Source organism: Marmota marmota, unplaced genomic scaffold (assembly GCF_001458135.2).
Source record: "Marmota marmota marmota unplaced genomic scaffold, marMar, whole genome shotgun sequence".
Classification (NCBI taxonomy): Eukaryota; Metazoa; Chordata; class Mammalia; order Rodentia; family Sciuridae; genus Marmota; species Marmota marmota.
This window is the reverse complement of record NW_025999880.1, coordinates 6,386,108-6,411,901: the sequence shown is the minus strand read 5'-3', so window position 1 is coordinate 6,411,901 and position 25,794 is coordinate 6,386,108. Positions and strand designations below refer to the sequence as shown.

Genomic DNA, 25,794 nt, shown 5'->3' with positions numbered 1-25,794 from the left:
ATCGACTACACACACAATGCCATTCACTGGTTCATTCTAGTCTGCCTGTTACTCTGATCATGGCCCACTGCATGTCACCATTTCAGATTCAACTCTGTGTTGGGAACACCAGGTTTGTGAATATTCTTTAAAAGGCAGGCTTAAATACAGATAAGTACAGTTAAAGACACAAGAAGAAATTTTGAAAATAAAATATAACACTGGGCAGTACCTTATCTTTAAAACCACTATAATCAAAAGGGCCTTGATCTTGAATTGTTCATGCAATGAACACCTTCTACCTGGAAGTAGAATTACATCAACTTTCTAAATATTCTTCAAAAATAAATCATAAAGTTGAAGTGACTTTAAACATCATTTAGTCCATTTTTGTGGTTGAGTAAATGGGCTTGAAGAAGTTAATGCCTTGCTCTAGGTACCTAGTGAAATCAGATGCAAAGCTAACCAGGGCCCTATGAAGCACTGTGTAACTAACTGCCTCTCCTTGGAGATAGAATAACCAGAAAGCTCACAGTCACCCTCTACCAAGACCTGGTAAAATATCTATCACCTATAGAAACAGGCACAGAAATTTGAGTGACTTTTACACAAACAGATTTTAGAGAAACTACTGTTATACTTTATAATGAAAATGTCATTAAAGTCACTTTGGTAATCCAGAAATCAAAACATAACAATTTAAAATGTGCTACCCTAAAAAAAATCCAAGAATGCTTAGATTGCTTAAGAATAAGCTACGTAAGATGTTTTATACTTTGGAAGCAAGAAAACAATAAGTTTAATATATAAAGTTGCTTCTTTTCTCTTAACATAGGCCCAAGTATTCTGATATTCACATCTGACTGTATCGCATCCCCCACAATATCCCAATGAGGAATATTTCATTAAATACTAAGAATTAATAGCACTTTATAAGTGTGTATGATGTCCTCTGCAATATCACAAAGCACTTTCAAATTCATCATTTTAGTCATTTATCACAGCCCTATGAAGTATAAAAGGGAAGATATTTTATCCATATTTTTTAAATAAGGCAACTTAGGCTCAAAATGGTCAAATACTTGCTAAAGGTTATTACAGAGCTAAATATCATCTGGGTCTTCTGTTTCCACTAAAAGATATAGCTTTTCAGGTAAAATATGCAAAAAACAAGAGACTACAAAGAAGAGGTATTTTCTGGCTTAGCAAACACATTTTGAAATATTTTACTCTTATTCAAAAACCAATACTGTGGAAAACAGATCATTTTTTTGGTTCTTAGGAAAACTTATTCCTTTTAAAAAGCTATTTGATAACTTAATGTCTCTTACCATTTTATTCCAAAGCAAATAGATGAAAGTTGGCGTGAAATGAGATGGATCATGGATGCTCTACAGTATGCAAGATACAAACAACCAGTTTCTGGCTTTCCCATCACTAAGCTGATATACCCCTCAGATGAGCGGGATCTAAAGAAGATCAATTCTACATCATCACATATCGACTGTCTTCCATCACTATCCCCATCCCCAGAGATGCACAGAAGAAAGGCAGTGAGTGGTAAGCAATAAAGTTCTAAAGTTCCTTGGTTCAGTCACCAGATTCTTGGTCGTCTCTCCACCAATGATTTTCTTTGTGCTGAGGCACTGGTTCAAGCAAGTTGCAAGAAACACTGCTCAGTGGTAATAGTTTGAACACATAAAAGAAACCAAACCAGAATAGTGGAAAGGCCAGAAACTAGGTCAATAACCTGAAATCAACTCCATTTAGGAAAAGTGAAGAGTCAGTTCGGTTCTTGACCACACTTCCTGGAAAGAACACAGAGCAAGGGTAAAGATTCAGAAGTACCAAATGAGAATGGCTATGGTGCCAGGTGATGGCCATGTCAGCCAAGAGAATCTAATCAAATCAGGATAGGGAAGAACAGACAGCCTATCATAAAGAAGAATTGACAAGACTGAGGCAGGAAGCCAAAGTAAGAGATGAAGACAAACTTCCCATCCATATGGCACCAATATTCTGAAGTGAAGATGGGAAAGGGAGAAATCTTAGATAAACTAGTATCTCATAACCAAAGCCAAATAAGTAGCATGCCTCTCATGAATATGATGAACTTACAGAAAAGCTGAAGGATATGTCAAGCAAGGCACCTCCTCCCTTGGGAAGTCTGAGGTTAAATAGCAAAATACTATCAGCAAAAACATCAGTAGGTTAACAAATGTATACCAAAATCCTTTATGCTCATAAGCAGAGAAAAAGCATACTAAGCATAGGTTATGTAGTACCGTATAAATCTCTTTCCTAGAACATGTTGGGATTAGTGTTATTTGTCTAGTCTATTAAAATAATGGCCACTCAAAGCAGCTTTCTCAATTTTACAGCTTAAAAGATCTCCGATTTTATAATCTTCATAGTTATTTTTTAACAAACAGTTCCAATTTGTAGACTTGCCCCATAGGGGGCAGCATGGTGTAGCAGAAAGAGCTTGGGCCTAGAAATCAGAGATCTGGATTCAAATCTCAGCTTTGTTTTGCTATATGTGCTTGAACAGATTACCACATGTGAGCCTCATTTCCATTATGTAAAAGGTGAATAATAATATATACACCTTGAAGGGTTATTTGTGAATAAGACAATCTATATCAGCAATGCGTGGGATATAATACACAATTATTACAGACATATTTAATGTTGTTATTCTTATTATAGAAAAATTTAGTAAGGACATTAGCTAAGTCTATAAGTTAAGTCTGTATGTGCTCTTATGATTTAAAAGTCTCAATGTCTAAAAATCAAAACTTGGCAAAACTTGGCAAATTGCGGAATATTGGGAGACAGCTAATTTATATTACCAAAGGAGTCCGTGACTTATCAACTAATTCAACAAAAGAAATAGAGTATATTTTTATGAGCCTCTACTGGTTTGGGGATACAAACCAAATATCTTCTCTGCCAGAAACTAGTCTAATAGGAGATAGAAATATATTAACCAAAAATTGCATGGGTTATAGAGTCTATTAGAGGCATTAACCTTTAAACTCATGAGATGTGAGTTTCTTGGAAGAAGTGACAGAATCCAGTACTAAGAATAAGCCAAAGATGAGCAGAAAAAGAAGAAAATGGAGAACACTATAGGCAGAGAAAACAGATTATAACTGTGTACACTGTCTCACTGAGATTCAGGACTTAAAGACATTGTTCATTCTTTTTGTTTTTCATTTAAAAATATTTTTTGAATATCCAGTATGTGCCAGGCACTCTTCAAAGAAATGGGATATAATGAAACAGTAAAGTCTTTATTCCTATAAAATTTATATCTAGAAACAATGAAAACATAAACAAAAAAGATAATATCAGATAGTGAAAATTCCAGTGTCTAATACAAAATAGCAATTGAATTGTGAGTAGGCAGGAAGATGTTGACTTCACTAGGATGATCAACAGAGATCTATCTGAGAAGGTGTGATATTTGAACCAACCACAGGATAAGGCAGTAATGCGAAAATCTGAAGATGGAGTATTATAAGCAACAAAAGAACAAAAGACCTTAGGTGGGTGAGGAATGGAAAGAAGGTCCAAGTGCTTGGAGTATAATGCACAAAGGTGTAAGTGGTACAAGATGGGGGGACAGGGGGCTGGAATAGGCAGGATTCTGTAGGCAGTACTAAGAAGTTTGGATGTTTCCTACTTGTGACAGAAAGCCACTGGAAATTTTTAAGCAAGAATTGATTTGATCTTCAATTATAGTTCCACTTTCAAATCTTACTATTGTATGAAGAGACCATAGAGGAGAACTACTGAGAGGAGGGAGACCAATTAGGAAGCTATTAACGAAGGATATAAAAAGTTTTCTGGCTTAGGTATTTGGGGATATCATGATGTTATTTACCAAAAAAAAGAAAAGAAAAAGAAAGAGAGAGAGAAAGGAAGAAAAGAAAGAAGGAGAAACAAGCTTGGTGGTTGGGCATGCTGAACTTGTATTAGCTTTGGAATATTCCAGAGGAAAAAAAGATGAGTACGGTCTGGAGCTAAGGAAAGAAAACTAAGCTGCTTATACAGATTTAAGAAATTGTTGACATGTGGATTATGTTTGAAGCTATGAAAATGCTTGCAATAGGTAAAATAAGAAGAGAGGATGATGGAAGGATTCCCTATGGAATGAAGCAGCAAGACTTCTTAGTCTAAAAGGGAACAAACAGAGAAAGAAGATACAAAAACAAGAGAGTATTGTCACAGAAATTAAAGCATGTCAAAGGATGGTGAGAGGTTAAACAAAACAACTGTAAATCTTCTGTTGTTTTGCTTTTTTCAACAAGAAGTCATTGGTAATCTTAATGAGAGCAGTTTGTGAGGGGAAAGAAAAGCTGAGCAGAAGTAGATCAGAGAGTAAATGGGAGGTGAAGAAGTGGATCAGTAAGACACATTCTATTATAATCTTGGCTGTGAAAAAGGAAAAGGGAGGGAAGGCAGTAGCAAGAAGAGTAAAGGATTGAAAGGCATTTTTTAAGGCAGGAAAGAATGCCCTATCATCTTCCACAGTTCATAAAATTCTAGAAACAACCCTTTAATTCTATTTCCACCTTCACAGCTCATCAGCCCTCTCTGTTCACAGAACTTTCCCGGTGTTTAATCCTCTCTTGGCCACACAGTCCCAAGTGGGTTCCTCCTTGGCTGTATGAGGGTGGCCTCCTCCATGCCATAGAAATGCCAAACCCTCACATTGGCCTGAGGATGGATTACACACACTCCCTGCTGGGAGGATCTGGCCAATTACATTTGGATTTTATTATTAACTTAAAATGTGAGTGATCATCATTCTGTTTCCTAAAATACAACTTTCTCTTGGGTCCATTTATTTCTCTGAAGCCAAGATTCCATGGGCTATGAAACACAAAGACGTGGAGGGCAGCAAATGACAAATGGAACCCAGTGACAGGGAAGCACTGTTGAAAGCAAGGAGAATCTTATCCCCTTGAAAAGCAGAAGCCTTTCAGAACAATGGCATCTACCACACCATACTCTGTTCTCTCCACAAGTGTGACCATTTCAAATTGTTTGGAGACCATTTACAAAAGAGGAAAATATCCACTTTAGAGGAATATCCCCAATGGGTTACTCAACGAGGCTAGGTTTGCAGCATAATTCCATTCTGTGAAGATAGGGTTCACCTAACTTCTAAGGAACCTGTGTGACCTACAGAGCCTATGGTGCCAGCCCAAGATTCTAAGGTTGTTAAAATCATGTACCTTTGATTTGTTTATGAAAAATTTGTTGGGGATGGGAAGGCAGGGAGTGGAACTCTTTTAACTTACTTCCCATTTCTGTGTGGTTTTTAAAACACAAAGTAGAACTCTTCTGAGTCAATTAAAATTAAGCATCTCCCAAGGACCCAAGGGGGAAAGTTGGCTCCTAGAAAAGGCAGCTCAAGGCAGGGGGTGGAATGATTTGGTCCATCACATGGGTATTTTCTCTCCCACTCCTTTTCTGTGGGTATAGTGGTCACAGGCAGCAGCAATCTTTTTTTCCGATACTGATGTTTCTCCTGGTGACACATGGGTGAGGCAATAAAGGGGAGGGGGTGTTATTTTCTTCACATGTATTTGAATATTATCCTGATCTTCCAAATGTAAATGTTCCTGGTAACCTTTTCCCTCATGATGTTAAGAACACTGTGATATAAACCAAAGAGTTCAAAAATTCAATTTAAAGATATTATTTCTCTTGGGAAGTTAGAAGGTGAACAAATCTCTGAGGTTCTACCTAAGGCCTGATGAGAAATACAAAAAATTTATTTATTTTTATTTAGTTAGTTTTTGTGATTGTTGTTGTGGGGATTGTGCTTGTTTTTTGCAATGCTGGGATGGAACCCAGGGCAAGTGCCCTACTACCCAGCTACATCCGAGCCTAAATTTCTTTATTTAAATTATTTAAATTCTACTCATAGAGGAAATAGATTTAATGAAGCACTACACACATACACATATATATGTTTATACATATATATTTTTTGTTATATATATATACATATATATATATATATATATATATATATATATATATATATATATACATATATTTGGATAGTGACACATTAAAAATGTGAAGATAGATTTTAGGCCAGATATGACTTATTATTTCTTTCTATCCTGCCATACCCCCTGCCTTGAAAAAAAAAAAGCAACAGCTTTAAATCAATTATTCCTTCCTGAAATGTCATCTCCCCATAACGCCCTCAAAATCCACATCAACTCTACTCTGCTGTTGTTGGCCTGATCCACAGAGACCAGGAATTGCAACACCATTACAATAGCATGAAAGCCAAGCTTCCTAAGCCAGCACTAATACTATGGGCAGAACTTTCAAGAGGCTCCCAGGTCAACCAGAGGGGAAACTCAAGATTCTACTATGCTGGCCTGCCCAGTGAGCCATCTAAGGGAAGTTGAGGAGCACAACCAGGTTTATTAAAATAACACCAGGCAAGATGCCTACAATGTTTAATGGAGCATATGGCCTGGATCTGGAGATGGAAGCTGCACTTTGCATTCTATTCCAGGAAGGGAGGGAGTAGTAGTGGCCTAAGTCCTTGGAAACTCTCCTCAGTGCCCTGGCTGGCATCCTGGAGATTTTCCCAGCTTGTTCTGGGAGGGCTATCCCACTCTAAGCAATAGATTCCACTAAGTCTTCTAATAATTATACAACTACCATGCAAGTCAAATATTTAGATTCCTATTAGAGCAGTATTTCCTACCTATGGGTCTGTGAACAAGATGATATTTACCACTCCATACCCAAGCCCTTTTTCACCCCCATCCTGGATTATTACATTTATAACTGGGCCTTGTTTCACCTATTATCTCTAATGCTCCTAGAAACTATAGTAAATAAGTTGTATCATTTACTAATTCATTCTGGAATAGCTTATCAACAGAAGATGCCATATAAGAAATTATTGTACTCCTTTATTATTAACAGTATTCTCACAGCAAAATCTTGAAATATATCTGTTTACTGATCTATATTTTTAATGATCTTCATTTGTTTTCTAAATATTTTCTATTACAGGTGAAGGGATCTTGATAATGGTATGCCTTTGGTTTGTAAGGCATTTAAATGTATCTTAGCAAACTAATATAATCCTCATAGCACCTATGGAAGATAAGCAATATTAACTATCTACATGTTATAGACAAAAAAAGGTTCAGAAAAGTTGTAATTTACCCAAAATCATGGACACAGATAGGAGCCTAATAGAACTTCAGCCTAGGTTTGTCTAATTTTAAGACAATTGTTCTTTCTGCCCTACCTGGGCTAACTCTTGAGTCAAATATCACCAAAGATAAAGCAAAATTATCTGGGTAACTGTTTTAAGGAGTATATATTGCAGATTAAGTAAATTAAAGCTTTTCAAAATGCTTTCAGCGTTGTTTTCAAGAGACAATCAAATCTTACTACTCTTTTATGTTCCCATATTTCAGTGTCTGTTTAAGTTCCACTTCAATTCAAGGTGCTTTACAGCATAAGAGGCTAATAATAGAAGGATGATGAAGATGGAGCCTAATGGGGAGGTTCTCATGGTCTGCTCATATGCCCATGTTCAGATTAGATAATGTGGGAAATAACAGGAGATTCCACAAATCTCTTTGTTTGACTCATTCCTTAGCCCATTCCTTCATTCACTGACTTATCCAACATTTACTAAGCAGAGATATGAAAAAGACATAGTATACAGTATGTGGTCTCTAGGATTTGTAGTTCAATGAAGGAGACTACTATGAAAACAGATATTTGTAATAATGATAATAAAATTGTAAGTGCAATAACAGATAAAAGTAAAACTTGATAAGAGGCAAGAGAACTAAGCAACTTCCAATTCATCTGAGGAAATCAATACAGGCCCTTCTAGAGAGACCAGGTCTTAAAACATGAATGTCTGCTCCTTTGAAGCACATCTTCTTATACTCCTTAGTCCTCTCTGAACAATAAATGTTTGCTATTTGTATAAAGAGAGATAAAAGTGCAAACTATTTTTGCAAAGTACTTGACCTATGAACTGGAAAGAGTAAGAAAGTGTCACAAACTCCTCAGTGGTTGCTTCTGGTTTTAAGAACTTTTATTATCAGTCGTCCAGTGAATAGAATGATAGCATCCTCCTACTGTGGTTCAATCTATGACTGAAGATATTTGTGGTGAAGTTGATAAATTCAACAAGGAGCATTGATCAGGTTTTGAACTCTAGTGTTGGCCTTGCAACTTAGTAAGAAAGATGGAAGAATATGTTGTCCTCAGACAAGTGGTTAGGGAAGAAGACAAAGAGACTTTAAGGTTAAAAGGAAAGAAATAGATAAAGCCTTGAGCTGAATAAATCTGGTAATTCTTAAGAAGTTTTTTTCAAAGGTAAAAAAAAACCTCTAAAGCTAGGCAATCAAGGCCTACATATATGTGGACTCCATAGTCTTCAAAGACCAAAGTATTTTTCAGCCTCCCCATCTAAGCATCAGCTTGTTTCCAAGGCTGACTGAACACATCTTGTTGTAGGCAACTTAACAAAAGAAGAACAACAAAATGACCTGTCTCTCAGGGTAAGCCAATTCTTTTATTCAGCCTTCTGGAAGTTTCATACAATACTTCCAGTTTTATCTCAATGGCCAAAAATAATTTTATGATCACGCCCAGCTGTAAGGGAAACTAAAAAAAAAAAAGGTATTTTATGTGAGAGCATAGTTGTCCCAAATGAAGTTAAGATTTTTGCAACTAAAAAAGTATACTGGTTACAACCACATGTGAGAGAGTGAAACTGACATCCTGCTCTGCCAATTATGAGTAAATATGCATGTCATCTCCTACAGTCAGGAAAGAAAGCATAAAATCACTTTATACCCTGACCCTGAAATAAACAAGACAAAATGGCATTTCATGTATCTCTAATTTCTAAAGTAAAAGAAACCCTGATATTAACTCCCTAACAAAACAAACTTTATCCCAGATTTTTATAATATTCTTAAAATACTTGTATCTGATTTTCTACCACAGACTATCTGTATCCAGGTAATCCTGTGGATTTTTTCCTTCAGTTATCTGTTGCATTTTTTTTAAAGAGAGAGAGAGAAGAAAGAGAGAGAGAACTTTTTAATATTTATTTTTCAGTTTTTGGTGGACACACATCTTTATTTTATTTTATGTGGTGCTGAGGATTGAACCCAGCAGCCCAGCGCATGCCAGGCGAGTGCGTTACCACTTGAGCCACATCCCCAGCACAACATGTTGCATTTTTTAATCAACAAGTCTTCTGAATATGGATTCCTTTCCAGATCTCTCCAAGTAAACTATTTTTCTTTAAGTAGTGCTTCTAGGCCTCTAAGTCTTCCTTTCACAGCATCCTCAACCACAAGATGATGTCTCGTTTCTCACTATTATAAATCATGCTGCAGTAAACAACTTGTAAATGCCTCCATGTGCACATGGTGACAATTTCTCAAACAGATATCCAAAAAAGGACTTGCTAGGATAAATTATATGCACATTTTAAATATATTCTGCCAAATTGCTGTCTAAAGAGTTATACCAATTTATCCTCCTCATCACTACATGAGAGTCCTTAATTTCTCACACAACACTAACACATGAAATTTTCACTCTTGAATCTTTTGTAACTTTCATGGGCAAAAAAAAAAAAAGCCTCATTGTTTCAATCCATTTCCCTAATTACTATCTGGGCTAAACATAATAATAATAATATGTTTATTGGCCATTTGAACTAATTATTCTTCCAAGTGTTTCGTTCTTATCTTCTCTCATTTGCCTTGTCTACTAATTTACAGATTTTTTATATATTCTGACTTTTATTCTTGTTACACGTTGCTATTCTTCTTCTAATCACTTACGTTTTAACTTTGCTGAAGATGCCGTTTGTTTTTACGAAGCATTAAACTTTGATGCAATCAAATTTATCTGCCACTTCTTTTGTCCTCTGCGGTGTTGTCTTGCTTTAAAAGATCTTCCCATTCAAAATCTGCAAACATGTTGATTTCTAATATTTGGGGGTTTTCTTATTATATTTAACCCATATGGAATTTATTTTGATATATGTTATGAAGTAGGACTTTCTCTAATTATTTTGCTAAAAAGACAGCCTATTGTCCCAACACTACATATTGAATAATTTATTTTGTTCCCATACTTTTAAATTTTATCTTTACCATATGTTAAATTACCACAGTCATATGACTGTCTCTGGACTCTATTTTTCTGTACTTCAGATCTGTTACATTTCTGTACCAATACAACAAAGTTTTGATGACCAAAGCTCTACTGTATGCTTTAATATCCGGTAAAGCCGACTCCTTCCTATTGTATTAAAAATAAAAAGTTTGCTATTCTCATAAATTTTCTCTTCCACAATAATTTTAAAATCAATTCATTAAATTCCATTTTAAAATCCTATTGGGATTTTCACTGAGATTACCTCATATTTATAGATTAGAGACTACTTGTTTTTTAAAACCACTTGCACATTTTCAAAATTAACATGTATTCATCAAGTACCTACAATGGGCTAAGCTCTGTGGGAAATTCAAAGGATTTCAGACAGTTCTTGCTATACAGAAATGTAAAACCTGATTGGAGAAAAAAAGATATGAACAACTACTGAATTAAATAACAAATATCCATAGAACTAAACTTGTAGCTCACTCATGGCCATTATAGTATGCACCCTGAGGCTTATTTTCGCCTCTGAGTTTGTTTGTTGGGCCTTACATTTTTTGCTTTTTAAAAACTGGCAATGTGTTAAGTCATAAACATAATCAGTTTATTCTTTAGTCTTCCTAAGTAAGTACTGTCATCATCACCACTTATAGATAAAGAAACCAGAGCTCAAAGAGGTTAAGCAACTTTCCTAAGATCACTGAGCAAATAGATAGAGGGAAATGAGGATCTTAAACCAGATTTCCTATCTTCAGTCACCTGTGTCTTTTCTTCTTTCCCCCTTTAAAAATCCCCATTGTGTGAAATACAAAATTCATCTCAGAAATAATAGGGAATGAATAAATGAGCAACATCCGGCTTTGTTTCTTATTTCATCCCTTCTGCAGATAGATGCCCAGAGAATAAAAGTGTGTGTATGTGTGTGGAGGGGGATACGAAGGAGTGTTCCTCACCATTATTAGGGTTGGATTTGTCAGTTCATCTCTTTCCCTTGAGCCTTCTGTATAAATTGTCGGGCCTTGTGCAAAATGAAAAAGTGAAGCCCTTGTTCAAAATTAAAGTTTCAAGGGGTGACAACAGGAGAATTTAAGTGATGCGTGGGGCCAATGCAGGATCCTATGCTCATGATGCAAGCCCTGGCTCAGAGTCTCTTTTTCCTAACATTTGTTCTTGGCTTTGCAGAGTCCCAGCCCTGCTCTGATGAAGAAGGCTGTTCGGAAGTCTTCCTCCCCACGGACAGCGACTACGACTCCAGCGACGCCCTGAGCCCCAGAGACCTGGACCTGGTCTACCTTTCCTCCCATGACATCGCCCAACAGGCCCTTAGCAGTCTCAGCGGCAGCGCCCCGGACGTCCTACAGGTCCACGACATGAAGACGCCAGTGGGACTGGGACAGGACCCCCAGGGCAGGGCGCAAGGCCTTGACCCTGACCACTCGTGCGTCGAGTTCCTCCACGGCCTGTCGCTCACCGGCCTCGCGCCCAAGAACCACGCCAAGATGGCACCGGGCGCACGGCCGCCGCTGGGCTTCCTGGGAAAGCGGAAGTCAGGCAAGCACCAGCACTACGGAGGCTTCAGCCGCCACCGCCGCTGGCTGCGCATGCACAGTGAGACGCAGTCGCTGTCGCTCTCCGAGGGCGTCTACACGCCTCACCTGTCCCAAGCCTGTGATCCTGCCCAGGAGCGTAGGGTGGCCGAGGGGCCTGGACCTGCCCTCGACGGGCCCCGGGGCCTGACCTTGGCCCACGCAGCCAGCCTGCCCGAGGAGCGCAAGGGCTGCCTCCAGGACCCGAGGCCTTCTGCCCACCGCATCTACGTGGAGCCCTACCCCGGCGCCCTGATACGCCAGGACGCCCAGCCGTGGTCCGGCTTGAGCCCGCCCCCTGGAGGCCGAGTCCTCCTGTCCAGCCCTGCCCATCCTGAGATGAGTCCCGAGGGTCCCACCTCGCCAGTGTCCGAAATCCTCAGCAGCATGCTTTAGGAAGGCCCGCGCTGGCTGTCCACCATCCCACTGCTAGTCCCTGCCTTGCCCATCACCCTGGCTGCCCCTCTTTGTCCTCACCCATTTTTGAACGTTTTGAATGCTACAAATCCAAAGGTTGCAGGTTCAAGGACCTCTTATTTAAGAGTAGAGCAGAAGCCAAGGCCAGAGTTGCCAGCGCTATTCCCGGTTCAACCTAGAAAGGGCGTAGAGAAGCTTTTATGTCAACATGGAGTCTGAGACGCAGTGATTCAAACATGCCACCCCGTTAGTGGCATCTGTGGCTGAGGAAGGCCAGCCCGAAGACACACCCTCAGTTTTGCAGCTGGCTCTGTAACCTGACCCCTGGGTTTAGGGCTGTTTCATGAATCTGTGATTAATGAGGAGTTTTACAGCTGGAAATAAGATTGGCATAGTTTTCTCCTTGAATCCAAACCTTTAGAGTGGTTTAGTGAAAAGAGACCTGGGTTGTGTCTTCAGAGCATGGTACCAAGTGGACTTTAACTAAGAGTTCCCTACCAGCTAAGCCGGGCCATGCCAAAGTGCAGGGTTCTCAGAACTCACCAAATCCAGTTTATCATCAGCACTTATCTGATTAAATAGGCCTTGGCAGACCTCTTTGTCTTTTAGTGCTATGTGGAGACCACCAGAAACTAAAATAGAGGACACTTCCAGCTCTAACTTGCAAAGATAGAATAGGATAGAAGGCAATCCTTCCTGCTCATTCAGCTCCCATTCTAATCTGAAAACGAGCCATAAATTGTCCTAGGTTGCAAGGAGATGGCTGAGTTAAATGAAAGCCTGAATTGTAGACAAGACCAGGAGAAGGAGAGAAATATGAGCAAAAATGTATTTCCTTTACAATTCTAAGCAAAAGAAGTCCATGGGCGTCATGTCTCCCAAAATTGCAGTGGATTTGCTCAGGATTATGAAGTGGTGAAGTCATCTTTAAACAAGGAAGTTCCCTGCAGATGTGGCCAGGCAGTGATAGGCCCCTTGAACATACCTCTAGGCCCACCCCACAGGTCAAGGGACTGGGGTCCAGGGTTAGGATTGGCTGCCTTACTCTTTCAAATCTACTCAATGTCGATTTTGCCCCAAAATCGTCTGGCCCATGGGCCACAGGAAAAATCTTTCTTCAGAAGACCCAGGCAGTGGTTTATTCCAAGAATGTGCTCAAAAACACCTGGAAATCCTATACTCATTGCCTCTTTCCTGAATTTCTCACAAATAAGCAACCCAAATCAAAGATAAATTCCACTGAATATTCATAAAGGGCATGAGTCTTTCATCTCTTGGAATCAAGACCCCTTCAGTTCAGTGATATTCTAAATGATTCTTTTCTGCTTCACAGGCATTTTAGTTAAATATTACTCTTTATGAGTCCTTCCATTTCTGCTCATGGGAAGTCATACAAAGTCCCCTGTTCACAATGTTATTTTGATCCCTTCCATTTTTAAAAAATTTAAACATAAATAATTACCATGCTGGAAAGGCACATATTTGACCCATGGCCTATGGTCATTAGAAAACTAAAGCCCAGAATTCAGTCTTTATTTTTTTTAAGAGAATTTACACTCAATGAACTCCCTCCAAAATCTTCATCAGAATCACTACTGTTCCTTTTCCACGCCTGGGAGGATTTTAAAGTATAGTTTTCTTCTATGTGAATGATATGGGGACAGAAGGAGTAAGAGTTAAAACAAGAAAGGCCATAAAATTTGTCCAAGTCCTTGCATTTATCAGGAAGGGCAATTAAAGTCCAGAGAGGTTAAGTACGTTGCTCAAGGTCTCAGAGCTGGTATAGTCTTAGAGTTAACATCAGAAACAAGAACCATATCCTTTATAGCAGGCTGTCCCATTGGGAATTGAAATATATATAGTCAACTCCTGATTATCTACAAGCTAATTACCTATTGTGCAAAACTAGCTCAGTGATAGAGTGCTTACCTAGCATATGTGAGGCACTGGGTTCGATCCTCAGCACCACATAAAAATAAATAAAGTGTCCATATACAACTAAAAATATTTTTTAAAAACCTTTACTTCCAATTTCAATTCAAGTCCATTGCTCAACCTGTAGCTAACAAATTTCCAATATCTCAGAGTTCCTTGTTGCTAGGGAATGCAAAACTTCATGTAAAAGTTATCTAAGTTTACTAGCTAAAAAGCAAATTTGAGAGAAATTTCAGATTATGACTCCTAGATAATAAAAGGAATGGCAGAGTTACACACATTAAAGTTTCGTCTTATTTTAAGTAAGACAGATTGTTTACATGAAATGAGTCCCTGAGATGAGATGCTGGAGTTGTCAAAACCTGAGAAGCCACGCAACTTTTTGATCCAGACCTTTCTGCCAACACAGGAGGAAGTTTTTGACTGTGCATCAGATGGGAGGCATTCAACAAGCAACTGAGACAGAGACTGACCCACCTTTTTGAACCCTCATTTGGTCATCAAGTTCTGGCTTACTGGACCCAAACTGTATTAATTTCAAACCCACTAACTTATATTGGGGATACAGTCATCTTTATTTTTTTCACAAGTAAAAGAGAAATGAGTAATGCACAGTAGAGTTTTATTGGGCCTACTTGATCCACTTGAAAGTGTATTTTTCTAGCAATATTTTCTTAAAAAGTGGATATTTTATATCCTCAAGAATTAGCCATTTGTTCAGGTTGATCACCCCCATGTTCCATTTTGTAACACTCGTGAGCTCAGTTTAAGAATTAAGGTATTCTAGTGAGAAAAAAAAAATATGTGTTCTTTAATTCACAGATTTATATTTATCTGCATTAATTATAGAGATATGTCAGTGTCTAGGGAATTTTTGGTTTTTTATTTCAGATATGATGGACTTGGCCTTTTATTCTTGTCAAATCCAATCTGAGAGGCTTTGGAGGAAACTTTCCTACCCTGGGTCTTCTTTTCCAGCAATTTTCTCATGTGGTTTACTCTCCACTGCATTATTCAGCTCCCATCATTTGTAGAAATCCTTAAAGATCTTAACCAGGGCCTCCCATATCTCTTTTCCTCCCAAGTCCCATAGAGAACCAAAGAATCAAGGGTGAAACACATCCCCAGGCCTCAAGGGGCTCACAATCTGATCCAAGAACGCAGCCATACATTCAGCATACATCTTCTCTTTGAGGACTTGAAGAAGCAAGAGCCTGTCTCCTCAGCTAGACAAACATAGCACATGTTCTGCTAGACATCTTTGATTGCACCCCCTGCTGTCTATTTGTAAGGGAGGAGAACCTAGAAAATACAAGTCCTGGATGTATATGCTGGACAACATTTACAAGGCTATCGCAGCCTCTTAATTGGTAAGGGTACCTGGTAGAGAGTAATTAAAAACTTTCACTCCAGGGAATGAGTATTTTAAGAAGTGGGTACTTAAAGATGAGATCCATTCCATTTTAAGAACATTCACTAACGCTCGAAGCAATAATTACACTGGAGAAAATGGTTCCATTTGGTTTGAAAATTGAAGCCAGTTCGTAATAATATTCCTCCAGTCCCCTTTCCTGAAGGATCCCAAAGCACTTCATGAAAAGCAATGACTGAAGCCTTGTTGTATTCCCCTAAAGAGACCTTGTCTGGGAGCCACCTGGCAAACACCTACCCCATCCTTGCCAGGAGATCATGCCAGACAAGTGGAAAAGAGGACTGGCCTCTCATTCATTGTTCTGGTGCCATACAAACGTGTACCCTGCTGAGGGTTGAGCTCTTCCCTGGAAGATAACCCTGTTAGGCAAGAAGGCATGCTAGAAAAATCTCAGCTCCCAGCCTCCTCTTTTTCCTTGCCCTTCACCTAAGATGTACTTGCTTTCTCTTGGAAAACCATCAATTCAAGCTGTCAGGGGGTCTGCAGTGCGTTTAAGTTCCCCAGTTATGTTAACAGCACACAGAATTTACTGGCTTCAGAAAATTTATATATGCAGAATGCCACTATTCTACAGCTCTCAACCCTGCAGGCAGCAGAGCCACAGCTGAGAGGGTGCATCTTTGCATATTTGTTTATTAAACCTTAATATACAGATTAAAGAGGGTAGTTATAGATGAACAAGAGCACACTCTTAGCCAATTCAAAGTGTTATATTGTCACTTTATAAAGCCTAAGTATTTTTCCAGATGATTCAGTGAAACAAATCTGGGATTTTTGTCAAGGTCATATCTTGAAGGAAATTTTTAAAGGAGCTATTTGGAGAGCAAGGGTATCTCTTGATAGGTAGTAAGGTGAACAAGGAAAAAATTTGTTTCTCTGCCGGGTCACTTCTCCTAAAGATGTTCAAACACATGGCTTACGACTGTTAAGCTAAACTTCAATGCGGCCTTAAAACAACAAGGGTAGTGTATTTGAAACTATGTTGTACAGCTTGGAAACTTATTCTAAGATCTTAATTCAGAGTTTTTCTGAGGTGTTGAACTTTGCCATTAGCAAAAAGTATTTTTAGAAAAAAATCCATTGACTGTTTATGAAGCACTGATTTTGCCATATTTCAGGTCTCTGGTTTTTCCACCGCATATGTGCACAGTAGTTATATTTGGTTTTCAATTATTTCTTCTATTTCCATTAATAATGAATCTGTAAAATGGTCATTCGAAAGGACAGTTGGTTTTGTTTAATGATTGGGTAAATGGACTGTGAAAATATTCTAATTTGATAGTGGAAGTAGGAGGTTTATTATTGTTGTGTTGTTTAAAATATTATGCTAGGGTCTTTCCTTTCCAGATGTACATGTCTTTAATTTCAGCAAAAGCCAATATTTAACTTAATGACAAATGTTATGAAGCTATTAGTTAATGCTCTTTGCTCTTCTTCCTTCAGTTGATGGCATGAAAGTCTAAATATACTTTCACAGTAACCACCCTCCAGTGACTGATTTACAAAGGGCACATCTGGCAAATTGTAAGTCACTCTGAGTTTCTGTGTTGCCTTTTGCCTTGTGACAAACCAGAATTTGCGAATATCCCAGGTATGTGATCACAAGTGTCAGTTTGAAGTTTGTAATGGAAAAAGAATGGGGGGGGGGGCAGTATGTCACGGATGTTTCATAGAAAAAAATAATTTAAGTGACATTCTATTAGGCAATGCTTAATTGCTTCCTGCCTAATGTATACCTAGTAATCTGGCTGATTATTGGTTGTTATTTGTTCAGAATTTATTGTATCTTGTTGCCGCATATGCAACTGAGTATATGTTAAAATTTAGACTTCAGTATGTTATCTGCACAATTTTGTGTGCTTTACACCTCTGTAAATATACAAATAAAGAAATCACATATGATGTGTTAAATGTGACCTCCAATCTTGAAACAATTATATTTGGTAGTATGAATATTTGGAAATTATTTGAACATTTTAAATGGATATTGTAAATGGCCAGTACCTTCAATCAAAAACAGCCCTGGTAGAATGAGTGCCTCTTCAACTTGCCCATTAAGAAGAGGAGGTCAGGGGTTAACAAGAATTAAGATAATTTTTCTAATGGCAAGTATTTTTGATAATTTCCTACCTGCCTAATTGCATTTTCAAGAAAAATTGTTGACTGAAAAAAATCTTAGCTATCCAATGGAATGATTGTTTCAAAAGCATTAAATATACTTTATATCTCACCTGATAATGTTGAAATCTAAGTCAAGAGTGAAGAAGTAAAAAATATTTTTGATGCTTCATAAGATTTTTTTGCTGTTTAAAAGATAGTTTACAAGTCTTTTGTCTTTGGTGTGGAGAAATGTCAATTAAATAATAAACTAAAAGAATTCTCAGCACATGGCTTACCTAATGCTTTTTCCATGTCTCAATGAACACAAAAATTGTTCAGCCTGAACTTTTAAAATCTTCGCACTTAAACTTTGAAAGAGTTATTATCTGGGGCATTGTTTTGACAATTATTAGCAAAGTCTGACTCATTTATCTTGACTAATTAATAGCATTTAGGCTATTCCTCTTTCCTAATTGGTTATTGCCAAGTATTGAAGATACAGCAACATATTACAATGGCAAATACTCTCACCGGCTTGTACCCAGGAGCTTGGCCATCATAACCTCACTTCTTCCTCCAATGCATGCATGTTTGAACATCTGGAGTGCATTCTGCATGCCTTGTCCTATCTCCATTTCTTTATCCCTTCTTCACATCCACAGAGCTCCTTCTCCCCCTTCTACAGTGTTTGAGGACACTACAAAGAGATTATTTCAATCCCAGGAACCTGAACAAAAAAGTTCTCCTAAATTCCCAAGGACAGGAAATATGCTGCTTTGGACCATGTATTTGTCTTATGCTGTCTTACAGAATTCTTTTAAATGCACATGCGCACTATGTACACACACACACACACACACACAAACACACACACACATTCACACATTCAGCTCCTCACTGGCATGTTTGTGGTCGGCTTCCTGACAGCCTCAGAGGGCTGTTTTGTTGTCCTGGCCAAATGTGCTGTTTTCCCTATGTAAATTGTCATCTTTCTAAGCAAACCATTACTTTCTTTTCCTAATTCTGTCTTTAAATAAAAGTTTACCTTCTTTTTCAAACCAAACAGAAGCCATTGCTCTTTAATATCCCCTTCCTCTATGAACACTCTGGGGAGGTGTTTGGGGAGGGACAGAGTGGGATAAAGGGTAAAAGGAGGCCTTTTGAATTTAACCTGCTAAATAAGAAGTACGTCTTTAATTGAATGTTTAGCCCTTTCACAAGGTACACAGTATTTCCACCTGCTAACATGAAATAATTCCTTCTTCTGCATAATAATAACACAAAAATATCTTAGGAATCAGGCAAATTAAAAGCTAGAGCTTTTATCTATTTAGAGTGACTGTTAGAATAAAAACTCATAAGAAATTTTTCTTGCCCAATGTTTATTGTAATGTTAAGGAACTTAGACCTTTGCAATGATCTTTTGACTGTGAAAATGCGTTTCCTATTCAAGAAGCTATGGCATTCGCACCTTGTAATGGTCTGTCCTATCAGTCATTGCCAAAGAAGGGACTGATGTCAGATACTGACTAGAGGAAGGGAGGCACTGGGCATTTACCAGACTAGATCAAAGGCTCTAAGTCAAAAGCCACTACCTACTTTGTCAGTCATCATTTCCCCCAGCACAATCTACAGCTCCTGGCACAAGTACCTGCTAAATAAGTGATAAACTGATGACCACCAGACATTTCAGAGAGATCACTTAGAATCAGGTTAATTTCTCCATAAAGAATGGACTCAAAGGCCTTTACAAATGTTTGCCAGCCTGGGACTCTCTAAAGTTCTAAAGTCATTCTTTAGGACTGTCCCACCCACCTACCCCACCCACCGTTTCCAGAGTACATGATGGGGGTTGGACCCAGAAGGAAGCAAAAGGCCTGGGGAGAAACCTGCCCTTTCTTCTGGTGTTTCCAACAGTCAGAAATTATCTAAGCATCATGATATCTTACATATTGTTTGGACACCCCTGTGGATTGACATGGATTGACAGGCAGATCACCCATCTAAGAACCCAGAAAACCTACAAAAGTCTCATCCCCATGCCTGATAAAACTATATTTTTTCACATGCCATTTTCCTCATTGAGGATTTGATAGCTGCAATCTCCTACATGTTTAAAAAATACTCCCATAGCACCATCCTATTTGAGCTTGATGATCAGCCCTCGGAAGTGATCAGAACAAGAACTTTTATTTTATTTTATTTTTACAAATAAGAAGGGTGAGGTTCAGTACAGTGAAAACTGGGGCTGAGCACTCCTGACCTCCCCCTGTGCCATGCACCATTGAATTAGGTCAAGAAAGAGGAAAACAGCCCTGTGGAAGCCCTCTCTGAAACAGACACCCTGCAGAGACAGACATGCAAGGGATATTTACATACAGAGATGATGACCACAGATGAAGCCAAACAGGACAACACAGCAGACCTTTCCCACCAGACCAGGGCTCTAGTTCAGGGTCGGGATCTCTGTGGGTAGGGGAAAACACCTTTCCTTTCTGAACTTACAGATGAAGATATCTCTAAAGTATGGAAACTTTTTTTTTCACCTCTGAGATGCCATGAATTTAAAATGCTCACAATGAGTACTTCTCAGGAATGAGCAGAACACTTTCATGTTGATGATATGTTTTGTGCTATTGTTGTTCTAGGTGGGGAGCCCAGGTTGTGTAAGGTAAACAGAAGGTGAAATTGAGTCTATTGTAAAGAAAGTAAACTCAGGAAAACCATGCTGGGCATCCCTTTCCAATATTCTCCTCCATCTCCAAAAAATAATCTTCACCATGGAAAGATTTAAATCAATCACTCTTCTGCCTCACCTGATCCCAGTCTCTCTCAGAAGATGATTCTACCTATTTCAGTCCCCCAATCTTTGGCTGTCCAGACCACTGTGGAATCACACTGGATGTGGTCTGGAATATCCCTTGGACCTTCCACGGCATCTGATTTGGTACTAACCCCACCCACCAGCTGTTCTTTTAGATCTTGCTTGATCACTGCCATAAGACCCTTTCCCTGGAGTGTCCCAAAAAGGGTCAAACCATTGCCCCACTGCAGGGGGCACTATTATTAAGTGTGGAATGTGCTGCATTTGCCCTTTCTCAGAACCCAAGCAGGACCCCTTGCCAACAGCAAGGTTGCAAAAGGTATCTCATTTGTGGTGGAAAGGAAGACTAGAAACTGTCTTGGAATACAGCACTACACAGCACTGGTCCTTCCTTTATGTAGGATGTTTATCATGCCATAGTGGGGCCTGTTTGAGGCACCATGGTGGTCACACATCTGATGTTTCCAAGTTTGGGCCAACTTGAGCAAGGTTGACGTGGACCTTGCTTGGGCCATTTTGGTTTGGCTAGAGCCAAGTGCCAGGTATTGTTCTCCCTCTGCCCTCAGCAGAGTCTGTGAAGTGAGGACAGCATCATTCTCTGACAAACATTCAGTACATTTCCTCGGGTCTCAGGAGGCCTGATATTGAAATGTTTTCCTCCCCATAGTTATATTTTCCTTGGTTGAAAAAGTTTTGTTTTGGAAGTTGCTACCCTGTCGAGGTAATGAGTCAGTTTGGGAGGCCAGTGCAGAGGGGAAAATGAACATCACTGGCAGAGAAGGATGCGGGTGAGAGAAGATGGGAGATTCCGGGTGGGAGAGAAAGGGTCACACCCTCTGCACCCTTCCACCCTTTCAGGAAGCACACGGCCTCTCCTTGCCATTTAGGGGCTTCTTCACTGAGGCCAGGAGCCAGGTTCAGCTGACACCCTAGGACTTGTTCCTGGGAAAAGAAAGCAGGCAGGAAAGGAGCTAATTTATGGGTCACCCTTTGAGTGCCATTTAATCTTCTGCTTTCCACTTTCTGTGAAAGTTGGTAGCATGATCAACCACATCTTTTAGATTGGGAAATTGAGGCACCAGAAAGGAAATTTCCTACCCAACATCACAGAATCAGCAAGTAGCAGAGCTAAGACTGGAATTTCAGTTCATTGTAGAAGTCCAATGCCCATTCTGTTGTGTGGTCTCTCTATAAGACTCACTCTTATCCAAAGAAACAGACCCAACAAGCCTAGGGGCAGGATAAAAAAAGTTAGAGGGATGATTGAAATAACCTGACTTTGGGGAGGAGCAGTCTTATTGGAAGACAGAGAAGAAGAGGTTTATAGATTTGAACCGCCCTTTTTACTTCTCTCCATTCTCAACTCCCCTCAATTTCCCCAGCCCAATGTTTTCTTCATGAGGAGAGAAAAGCCATAGAGATACAACACACACACACACACACAAACACACACAGATTCCCTCACTCACACACACAACACAAACACACACGTCCACACAAGCACAGAGGCACACACATCTGGAGGTAAATCTCAGGATTCAAGGGTTGGCCTCATGCCAGCTCTGAGCCCCATGTAGCCCACTGAGGAGCCCTGGTCTGCAGCACTTTGGGAGGTCAAATCCATGAAAGAGCCTGGTAGTTTAAAAAAGAGAAAGGGAGAATGAAAGAACACCAGCACCTCTCATGATGGGAGGTCAGCAGGAATGAAACCAGGAGAGGGGTGGGGGTGGGGCAAGAGCATGGGGGTAGGGAGCCTGGTGCTGGCAGCTGAATTCCTACCCTGGCCCAGCTCCAAAAGATTAAAATAGAGCTCTTAGAGTGTCCCCTCCACAGACTAGCCTGCCAGGGGCCAGACAATACGTGGGTTTGTGCTCCAGCACAGGCCTCCAGAGAGGTGATGTTTTTACCCGGACAGCTAAAGGCACAGAGGCAGGTCTAAGCAATTCCAAGGCTCCTTTGGCCCACAGTCCCAGAACAGGCCACAGCAGAGGGAGAGCTGCTGGCTGCTAGGACGCATACAGATCTGCTCTTTTCTCTTCTCACCCCAGGGCAGGCTGCGCGACTCACACTTCTTCATTTTATCTACCCCGAAAAACCCAACTGGCAAGGCTACGTGGGACCAGGTCTTAGCAGATTCGTTATACTTTAATTGGAGGAAGGAAAAAAAAAAAAAAGTTCAGCATGCCTGTAAACAGGCAGCTGCAGGGATGGGGTGCGGACAGGGCGTCCCTCAGGATCATCTAAATACTCAGATGAGTACAAACACCTCATTTTCTCTACCCAAGGAACACAGCTTCCCCCAAAGGAAGCCCCACTGGCCCCTTGAGGTTACATCTGCTTCCTTGGAATTCTTGAGGATTTCAGGCGGCTGGCACTCAAGACTAACATCCCAGACCACTTGCTAACACAGAAGAATGAAGACAAGACTGTATTAGCTAAGAGGACAGGCTCTGGAGTTTGTAGACCTGGGGGTCTACTCCTGACTCTGCCACTTAGTCACTTTTGAATGTAAGCAAGTCACTTAACCTTTCTGGAACTCAGGTTCATTATCTCTAATAGCACCTAAGTACACTCTTAAGGGTCAAATGAGAAAAATGCATAGAAAGTGATCAAACCTAGGCCTGCATGTAACTAGCAAATGTTAGCACAAATTAAAAAATAAAAATTTAAAAAATCCCTCCTACCAGATCCTCCATAACTAAGGAAAAAATGTAATTTATTCAAACTAGAATACTTTTGATAGTGAGGGTGGATACTAACTAGAGGGGCCCCTAGGACACTGACTCACCAAAGATTACCTGGAGAAACTAGGACATATAATCCCCTTCTGTGTAATTTTTTGAAGGGTCCCTATTTAACATTCCATCAGGGGAATCTCTTTAAAAATAGCCTTCAGTTCAACTCTGTAGCTTCCTATGGGAAGACCCAGCCCTTTTTGGTATACTGTGATATCTTATGAAATTTTAATTTGACATATAATTTTAATATTTACTTTTTAAAAGTATAACGTCACAGGCAAATGACAAGAAGGTTAAGTGGCAAGTCCTATTACGGACTTACTGCCACCTAAATTTTTTGTTGTCTGTTAATTAGGAAAGGTAGCTGTTATTCAATTTTAATGGAGAAAAAAAAAAAAGAAAAACCATCCTTCCAGCACACAGCACATTAATAAAAGCAAAGTTAAAGAATGAAGAATAAGCCCCAGGGAGGTGAGGGATGAAGGGCAACTTTCATGGCATAACATTTTTTCTTTAAACAGTTTTAGCCATGCAAAGATGAAGAACAAGATATACAATGGCCAATCATCCTACATGCCTAAGATCAAGGACACTAGGTTTTCCATTTGAAAACCAGGACAAGCTGGACATACCAATGAGCTGATTGCTTGAACGAAACAAGAAAATATCTGAAGGAGTCCTCCGCACAAGACTGCAACAAACAGCCTCAGTCTACCAGAATAATCTTTAGACCCATTGCCAAGACTAATGGGCTCTTCAAGAAGAGATTATCCTGGCTAGCCAAGTGACAGATGGGTCCTCAAGTGCAGAAAATGTTTGAGTAGCCTTTTGTGTGTGGTTGTTTTGAAAGATACTATTGATCTGAAAAGATTCTGGATCCTTCTATTCAACCTGGTCAGCCCCTTGGTAGCCCCTGGGTGCCACTGGAATTTTGCTCCTGAGTTTCTGGAAGACCCTCCCAGGATAAAGTTTGGATGACCTTTACCTGAATTTATTTGATTGCTTTTATTTGTTTGTGTTTATGAAGAACAGCACCTTTCTCTGAAGTGTTTTGCTTGCATTACAACAATTTAAAACAAAACTGAAAGGCTGACTTACAGTATGTTCTCTCTTTGAACTCTCACAACCTGCAAGGTAGGCATTGCAATTGGGCCCATTTTTCTTATGAAGACATCAATTCTAAAAGAATATAGCCAGTAGGTAGAGGAACCAGAAAATTCAGGTTTTCTAACTAAATCCTATGCTTTCTCTACCATCCGTACCTCAGTATTGAAACCTGTTTATTTAACATGGAGTGATATTTAGATAAGGTTAGTCCTTGTATTTCAACCGAGTCATTTAAAACACACATGGACACACACATTTATACACACACACTCACCAATACCCATTGGACAATCTCAAGACTGGATCCATATAAATAATCCACCCCACACTCCATCCAAACAGAGACCAGGTACATTTTCCTGGATTTTTCTTCCTCTAAATGGGCACTTTGGGAAATCAGCCACTGCAGGAACAAAATAGAATAATGGCTTAGAGAGTTGGTTTAAGGGAGAGAAGACAAGAATGTTGTTTATTGCAGCATTAACCAGCATAAAAGATTATAAAACATGCCACCAAGTAAAACCACATTCCCACTTTGGGTAATCTATCCAATAGAGATAAAAGCAGCAGTAGATAAAGGTGTTTGTCCAGCAAGCACCTTTGGAAAGATAATTATAATGGGGTGGAAGGAAAGGAAAGGTGGGAGGGTAGAATGTATTTTATGATCCGTCCTGCTTATTATTTGTGTTGTATATAGAGACACATAGAAATAAGTATGGAAAGAAACATAAGTTGCCACTTTCAGAATTTGGACTAGAAAAGGGAAGTGGAGACTATTAACATTTTTACACAATTCTGAATGAATTGACCTTAAAAAAACATATTACTTCTGTAATTTCAAACAATAATAAAGTAGATCAAGATGAAAATAAACTAGATTCAGAATTTGGCCCTGTCTGATGAGAGCAAATAAAACTCAGATCCCTCCCTTTACATCTTTGAGTTCATCCAAAGGAACTCTTAATTGGCCCCAGACACTTACGTCTGCTGGGACTGGTCCCCTCTTCACTCTCTACATTGATTTTCAAAATGGCCACCTCTGCTGGATGGTAAGAGTCTCCCCACTCCCACTTCGCTCTCCACCCACTCACCCCAAATAAGACTGGTACAAAAGCCAAGAATAAATCCTTTCCACCTCAATTATTCTGCCAATACATCATCCTCCCTACTCTTTTCTCCCCAGCCTCCAGATGTTGGATTCTGGAAATGGGTGACTGTGGGAGGCAGTGGAATCTTCCTTTCCAAAGGTCTTTACTGAGAAAGAGAGAGAGAGAGGAGAAAGAGAGAACACTACATCTGTTAAGGATGGCTTGGATTTAAGTGCAATTAGAACAAGTTAGTTATGGGTGGTTTGTCTTTTTTTTTTTTTTTTTTCCTTTTGAGTGCTTGATTACCTTGCAGTTTGAGCCCAGTGATGTGAGCAGTGAGAGCAGGATTGGAGTACAGGAAATTAGGGGCTTCTAAGTGGCAGAG

At 39.5% G+C, this 25,794-nt stretch overlaps 1 protein-coding gene across 2 annotated transcripts in view; it reads left to right on the top strand.

The window, feature by feature from the left end:
- The window catches only part of Ankfn1 (ankyrin repeat and fibronectin type III domain containing 1), a 336,634-nt gene extending 317,931 nt beyond the window's left edge, over positions 1-18,703 (top strand). For both annotated transcript variants that reach the window (XM_048788565.1, XM_048788560.1), the window contains 2 exons: positions 1,326-1,539; positions 11,365-18,703. In XM_048788565.1, coding sequence (XP_048644522.1) covers positions 1,326-1,539; positions 11,365-12,164 — 1,014 coding nt within the window. In that variant the 3' untranslated portion in view covers positions 12,165-18,703. The remainder of the gene's footprint in view (positions 1-1,325; positions 1,540-11,364) is intronic.
- The last annotated feature ends 7,091 nt before the right edge of the window (positions 18,704-25,794 follow it).